We start from the raw sequence: 7,876 nt of genomic DNA on the forward strand, positions 1-7,876 counted from the left end.
CCGGGGTGTCCCCCCTGCACCCACAGCCCCCCGCCCCCCACCGGGGCCCCCCCGTGACACCCCGGCGGCCCCTCCCTGCCCCCCCCATGTCCCCTCTGTCCCGGGGGCACCGGGGGTCCCTCGGCTCCGGCTGCCGCGGGGGGGTCACACCGCGCCCCCCGGGGGCGGCACCGCCTCCCCGCCCGGAGGGCCCCAGAACCGCCCCCGGAGATCTGGAAAGGTCCGTGCCACTCGCGGCCACCGCCACCGTCACCGTCCCCTGCGGTCGCCCACGGGTGCTGGCGCCGCTCAAGGACCCTCTGCGCCCCCCCCCCCCGTCACCTCTGAGCCCCTCCCCAGCTCCGGGGGACCCCCGGGTGAGGGGGAAGCACCCCCGGGTCCCCGCTGGCACAGCCACCAAGGGATGTCCCCTCTGTCCCCTTCATCCCCCGACGGGGCTCCCTCGGGACCGGGGGTGACAGGGATGTCCCCCCAGGACTGGGGGTGACGGGGGAGCGGTGGCCTTGGCCGTGTCCCCCCAGCCTGCCCTGCTGGAGCTGGTCCGGGGGTGACAGGAACGGGGGTGGCAGCCAGAGAAGTGTCACCGTCCCTGTCACCGGCGTGTCGGGGCTGCAGGGTGGGGACAGGGACATGGATGGGGACAGGGGTGGGGACAGGGATGGGGACAGGGATAGGGACAGGGACATGGATGGGGACAGGGATAGGGACAGGAACAGGGATGGAGATGTGGGGTGGGAACAGGGACATGGACATCTGGACATGGGATGGGGACAGGGACATGGGATGGGGAGCAGGGACAAGGGATGGGGATGTGGGATGGGGACAGGGACAAGGGATGGGGACAGGGACACGGGCTGGAGCAGGGACACGGGGTAGGGCTGACGTGGGCTGGAGCAGGGACACGTTCACTGCTGGCAGGTGATGGTGGCACCTCAGCCCGGGCCCAGGTGACGTCGGTGAGGAGCCAGCTGCCCGGTGGTGGCCTCGGAGCCGCTTCCCGCTGTCCCTGGGGTGGCACCTCAGGTGGCACCAACCCTGGAGCTCCCCGGGGATCCCGGAGTGCCACCAGCGGGGGATCCCGCAAAGGCCCTCAGGGACACCCCTGCCACCAGGATCCCGAGCTGGGGACATTGCCACGGACTGGCCACGGGGACAGTGACCATGCACGGAGCCACGGGGACACAGAGCCACTGCCCGGCCACGGAGCTTCGAGCTGCTCCTGTCACCGGCCCCGGGACACGGCGCGGACACCCCCGAATTCGGGCACTGCCACCCAGCCAATGCCACCGAGGACAGGATCGGCCACGGGCCACGTCCCTGCAGCGCTGGGGACAGACAGAGCTGGCAGCCGTGGTGACACCAAGCACCAGCTCCTGAGGTGACACCGAGCACCCCTGAGGTGACACCGAGCACCCCTGAGGTGACACTGAGCACCAGCTCCTGAGGTGACACTGAGCACCCCTGAGGTGACACCGAGCAAGAGCTCCTGAGGTGACACCGAGCACCCCTGAGGTGACACCGAGCACTCCTGAGCTGACACTGAGCACCAGCTCCTGAGGTGACACCGAGCACCCCTGAGGTGACACCAAGCAACAGCTCCTGAGGTGACACCGAGCACGGGCCCTGTTGGTGACACCGAGCACTGGCTCCTCTGGTGGCCTCCTGCCACCCCTGGGTGCTCTGGTGGCTGAGGGACAGGAGCCTGGGGACACCCAGGATGTGCTGGTAGGAGTTGGTGGCATGGCTCTGTCCCATGCCACCATCGCTCTGTGCCATGTCCCCTCAGCCTGTGCCACGTTCATGTCACTCTTTGCCACGTTAATGTCACTCTGTGCCACATCCCAGTGTCTGTTCTGTGTCCCCATCTCTGTGTCACATCAGCATTGCTCTGTGCCGTGGCACCTCCCTCTGTGCAATGTCACCATTGCTTTGCGCCGTGTCCCCATGGGTCTGTGCCACATCCACGTCACTCTGTGCCACATCCATGTCACCTCACTGTGCCACATCCATGTCCCTCTGTGCCACGTCCCTGTCCCTCTGTGCCACATCCATGTCACCTCACTCTGTGCCACATCCATGTCCCTCTGTGCCACGTCCCTGTCCCTCTGTGCCACATCCATGTCCCTCTGTGCCATCCCCATCACAGCCACATCCCTGGTGCTCTGTGCCACATCCATGTCACCTCACTCTGTGCCACATCCATGTCCCTCTGTGTCACATCCATGTCACTCTGTGCCGTGTCCCTGTCCCTCTGTGCCACATCCATGTCACTCTGTGCCACATCCATGTCCCTCTGTGCCATCCCCATCACAGCCACATCCCTGGTGCCCTGTGCCCCATCTCCTCCATGTTGTCCCTGTCACTGGGTGCCGTGTCCCTGTCGCTCCATGCCACCTCCCTGTCCCTCTGTCACCCCCCATCCCTCTGTGCCACACCCCCAGGCTGTTGTGCCACGTTATCGCTCGGTGGCACGTCCCTGTCCCTCTGTGCCACATCCATGTCCCTCTGTGCCACATCCATGTCACTCTGTGCCGTGTCCCTGTCCCTCTGTGCCACATCTCAGCAGTGCACACGTGACGGGTGGCACAGGCAGGTGACAGGTGGCACGTGGGGAGTGGCACACGGGTGGCACGCAGGGGTGGCAGTGTCCCCTGTCCCCCCAGCACGGGGGACAGCCTGGGGCTGGCGGGGGCCCCGGGGCAGGGGGGCCGTGTCCCGCCACAGCCCCGTCCCGGGGGCTCCGCGTGTCCCCATCACCGTCCCTCCTTGTCACCCGCTCCTTGTCACCGCGGGGCCCCCGCGGGGCCACGGTCGCTGTCCCTCTCGGGTCTTTTTGCGGTCTGGGCTTGCTGTCCCTCCCGCAGCCAGGAAGCCCTTACCCCAAAAAGCATCCGCGGGGGGTCGAGCCAGCGGGGCCGCGGGGACCCCAGGTGAGTGGGGGGCCTCGGGCGTTGGGGACAGCCAGGGGACAGCGGGGACAGGGTGGGGACAGCGGGACAGTGGGGACAGCGGGGACAGTGGGGACAGCGAAGGGACAGCGGTGCAGGGGGGACAGCCGAAATGGGGCCACGAGGCCACCACAGCTGCTGGCACCATCGGGGACCTCCGGGGGGGGCACCGGGGACACCCCGGCGTCGGGGAGAGGTGACACCGGGGGTGCCGGGGGGACACCAAGCCGGGGGCGTACAACAGGTCCCCAGTGCTCCCAGTTCGGGAGCATCCAGTGACAGGGGAGGGGCCGGAGGGCTCCCGGGGGCCGCGCCAGCCCTGGTGGCACTCGGTGGTGGGGATGGGGACAGGGACGGGGACGTGAGTGGCAGTGGGGACGGGGCTCTGGGGACACGAGGGGTGCCGGCAGACACGACGGGGCCCGGGACACGCGGGATGCCAGGTGGGAGGGGACACGCGTGACGTCAGCCAGGTCACCGTGCTGGCCGCGGGGCGCTCCGTGTGTCCCCAGCGTCCCCGGGCACTGGTGTCACCCGTGTCACCGCCGGCCGTCCCGGAAGGGCCACCACAGTGTTTGCCGAGTGGCACCACCGTGGTGGCACCAACTCCGGCGTCACCAGCGCGGGGACAGCCCCGCCCGGGGACCCCACGGGGACGCAGTTTGGGGACACCCCGGGCCGGGGGGTGACAGGGACAGGTGGTGGGGACAGGAACGCTTTTGTCCCCAGTGACAGTGTGGGGGTCGCCCGTGCCCCCGAGAGAGCGCCCCTCCCCCCGTGTCACCCTGGCGGTGTCCCCGGTGGGGGGGACTTGGGTCTGGGGTCTCCCGGGGACACCCCTGGGGACATCGGTGCTGTCCCTGTTCTGTCCCCATCCTGCGCCAGGTGTGCGAGTGCCACGCGTGGGGACTGGGGGACGCGGGGGAACGAGGAGGGGACAGGGGGGATGCGGGGACACTGAGGGGAGGCTGGCAGGACACGGGCGGGGGGACATGAGGGACGCGGGGAGGGAGACACGGGGACACGGGGGTGACAAAGGGGGATACAGAGGGGGGTTACGGGGACACGGGGGGGACACGGGGGGACACGGGCGCGTGTGCGCGGTCACGCCGCGCGGGGGACGTGTCACCGCCACGCGCGGGGCTGCGCTCACCTGGGCACGTATGCGCGGGGGGGCGGGACCGCGGGGGCCGTGGGGAGCCGGGACCCCCCCCGGGCCCCCCCAGTGCTCGCGTGTCCCCGGGACCCCCCTGCAGCCATCCCGGTGTCCCCAGCTCGCCCCGGGACCCCCCCGCGCTCCTCCTGCTCCGGGACCCCCGGCCCGGCCCGGGCATCCCGCGCCCCCCGCCCCGCGCGTCCCCGGCCCCGGGGCCGCCCCGGGCGGACACGGCGCGGGGGGGCGGCGGGGCGGGCAGCGCCGCGGGAGCGGCCCCGCCGCTATAAACGGGGCCGGCGCGATGGGGCCACCGCCGCCAGCCACGGGACCCGCGGGGCCACCAGGTGAGCCCCCCGACCCCTCGGACCGGGACCCCCAACCCCCAGAGGGACACCCCAGCCCCCCCCGAAGGACACCCGGCTCAGGGACATCCCCAACCCCCACCCTGGGACCCCCATCCTGGGACATCCCCAACCCCCACCCTGGGACCCCCACCCTGGGACCCCCTCCCTGGGACATCCCCAACCCCCTCCCTGGGACCCCCTCCCTGGGACATCCCCAACCCCCTCCCTGGGACCCCCACCCTGGGACCCCCTCCATGGGACATCCCCAACCCCCACCCTGGGACCCCCATCCTGGGACATCCCCAACCCCCACCCTGGGACCCCCACCCTGGGACCCCCACCCTGGGACCCCCTCCATGGGACATCCCCAACCCCCTCCCTGGGACCCCCACCCTGGGACCCCCTCCATGGGACATCCCCAACCCCCACCCTGGGACCCCCACCCTGGGACATCCCCAACCCCCACCCTGGGACCCCCACCCTGGGACCCCCTCCCTGGGACATCCCCCTGGTCCCCTCACCCCGGGGTCCCTGTGGGTGCGGCCGCGGGGGTCTCCAGTGTCCCCCCTGCCCAGACCTGTGGGGACGCTGTCCGGGCCGGGCTGGGACCGAAGCCCCCAGGGGCTCTGGGCACCTCCTTGTCCCTGTCCTTGTGCCCCCCGGCCCCTGCTGTCCCCGAGGTGGTGGCAGTGCCACCAGCCGTGTCCCTCGGCCCGCGGGGACACCGAGGGTGACCCAAGGGACCACGGGCCCCCCCCGGCCCGGCCGGTGGGGTGGTGGCACTGGGGGGTGGCCGTGTCCCTCCATCACCCGGCCCCGTCTCGTTCCAGGCTCAGCGAGCGCGGGCGAGGCTCCGGTGAGTGGCACTGTCACCCCGTCCCCTCTGTTTCCCCCGTGTCACCACTGCACCCCCGTGTCCCCGCATCCCTGCGTGCCCCCCACTCCCATGTCCCCCCGTTCCCGTGTCACCTGTGTCCTCCGTGTCCCCTCCACCTGCGTGTCCCCCCGTTCCCGTGTCACCCACGTCCCCCTATCCCCAAGCTGTGGGTGACACGGTCACCCCAGTGTCCCTCCCGCACCCACCGGGGGCAGGGGTCCCCAGGGAGGTGACACAACCCAGGGGCCCCAAGGCCCACCCTGGCCCTCCCCTCCCCGCTGCGAGCAGCGTCCCCCGCTGGGCACGGCCGGGCCGCGGTGGCCTTGGCGGAGGTGACAAAGGGAGGTGACAAAGGCCCGAGCGGCACGTGCCGGCGGGGACACGGTGGCACCGTGACACGGCGACGAGGGCTCCGGGGTCCGTGTGCCACCGGCGCCGCTTCCCACACGTCCCCTACCCCGTCCCTGGTGCCACCAGCCATCCCCCAGCGTGCCGGGGGTGGCGGTGACACGCGTGTCCCCCGTCCCTGGTGCCACCAGCCATCCCCCAGCGTGCCGGGGTGGCGGTGACACGCGTGTCCCCCGTCCCTGGTGCCACCAGCCATCCCCCAGCGTGCCGGGGGTGGCGGTGACACGCGTGTCCCCCGTCCCTGGTGCCACCAGCCATCCCCCAGCGTGCCGGGGGTGGCGGTGACACGCGTGTCCCCCGTCCCTGGTGCCACCAGCCATCCCCCAGCGTGCCGGGGGTGGCGGTGACACGCGTGTCCCCCGTCCCTGGTGCCACCAGCCATCCCGCAGCGTGCCGGGGTGGCGGTGACACGCGTGTCCCCCGTCGCAGAGGCCGGCGGGATGCGGTGTCCCGGCGTGTCGCTGTGGGGGCTGCTGTGCCTGGGGGTGGCGGCGGCCGGGGGTCGCCCCGTGCGGCTCGAGGGGCTCCGGGCGGACGCGCGGGCCCTGACCCGGACCCTCAGCACGCGCCTGCAGCAGCTCCAGGTGACCCCGGCCCGGGGACCGCGGGGACACCGGGGGAGGGGGCTGTGACACCCCCGGAGGGGCCCGGGGGGACCCCAGACCGGGGGCGGCGTTCCCCAGACTCGGGGGCTGCTCCTCAGTACGGGGGGACCCTGTTCTCCAAAGTGGGGTGGGGTCCCCTGGGGGGTCTCCCATGGGGGGTCCCCAGGGAGGGGCACCTGGGGCTGGGTGGGTGTGGGGGCTCTGGTCCCAAACCGGGCACCCCCAGGGATGGGCTCGGGGGGCTGCACCCCCAGGGATGGGCTCTGGAGGGGTTTGGGGGGCTGCAACCCCAGGGATGGGCTCTGGAGGGGTTTGGGGGGCTGCAACCCCAGGGATGGGCTCTGGGGGGCTGCACCTCCAGGGATGGGGTCTAGGAGCACCCCGAGGGTTGGGGGTCCCCAAGGAGGGACAGCCATTCCCGGGGGGCCCTGCGCCCCAAGCTGACCCCCGCCCTGTGCCCCCAGCTGTTCCCGCTGACCCTGCGCGTCACCGGGCTGGAGGGGGTCCCGGAGGGGGTCCCGGACGGGGGGGTCCCGCCGGGGCTGGGCTGGGCCGCCCAGCGGCTCCAGCTCTTCCAGCGGCTCCTGGGGGCCCTGCCCGGGGGCGACCTGCGCCTGGCCCAGGTGGCCAACGACCTGGAGAACCTGCGGAGCCTGCTGGCCCTGCTGGGGGCCCTGCTGGGCTGCCCCCCGCCCCGCGAGCCGCCGCCGGCGCCCCCCGCCCCGCTGGCCGAGGCCCCGCACACGGTGGCCGGGGTGGCCCTGGCGCGGCTCCGCGGCTGCCTGGACGGGCTCGCCGCCTGCCTCGAGGGGGTCCCCGCGTGTTAGGGACCCCCGGGAGCCCGGGGACACCGCCGGGACCCCCGGGCCCGCAGGGACAGCCCAGGAGCTCAGCGGGGTCTCATCAGGACCCACAGACGGGACCAGGACCTCAGCGGGGACACACGAGTGGCCCCGGGCACCGGAGCGACTCCAGCCGCTGCCGCACCTTTTTCTACGTTGCTATTATTATTATTATTATTATTATTATTATTATTATTATTATTATTATTGCTACTGTTACTATTTTTATTAATTTATTTAATTTAAAGCCCCTTTTCCAGCAGCCTCACTTGTGTCTCTGATGACTCTGGGGACAAGGGACACCCCTGGGGACACCTCTGGGGACAAGGGACACCTCTGGGACAAGGGACACCCCTGGGACAAGGGATACACCTGGGGACACCCCTGGGGACAGGGACAACTCTGGGACAAGGGACTCCCCTGACAACAGGATCTGCAGTGTCACGGGGGCAGCCGGTGACAAGGGACCCCCGGGACACGGGGGCAGCCGGGGACAAGGGACCCCCGGGACACGGGGACAGCCGGTGACAAGGGACCCCCGGGACACGGGGACAGCCGGTGACAAGGGACCCCCGGGACACGGGGGCAGCCGGGGACAAGGGACCCCTGGGACACGGGGGCAGCCGGGGACAAGGGACCCCCGGGACACGGGGACAGCCGGTGACAAGGGACCCCCGGGACACGGGGGCAGCCGGG

The 7,876-nt window shown here is 71.6% G+C and overlaps 1 protein-coding gene across 1 annotated transcript; it reads left to right on the forward strand.

Annotated features, from left to right (window-relative positions):
* Positions 1-4,875: 4,875 nt before the first annotated feature.
* LEP (leptin) lies at positions 4,876-7,442 on the forward strand. The gene is made up of 2 exons (XM_077783150.2): positions 4,876-6,317; positions 6,803-7,442. The coding sequence occupies exons 1-2, from the start codon at positions 6,174-6,176 to the stop codon at positions 7,163-7,165; spliced, it is 507 nt and encodes a 168-aa protein (XP_077639276.1). The 5' UTR covers positions 4,876-6,173; the 3' UTR covers positions 7,166-7,442.
* The last annotated feature ends 434 nt before the right edge of the window (positions 7,443-7,876 follow it).

Source organism: Lonchura striata, chromosome 1A (genome assembly GCF_050655825.1).
Source record: "Lonchura striata isolate lonStrDom1 chromosome 1A, ASM5065582v1, whole genome shotgun sequence".
NCBI lineage: Eukaryota > Metazoa > Chordata > Aves > Passeriformes > Estrildidae > Lonchura > Lonchura striata.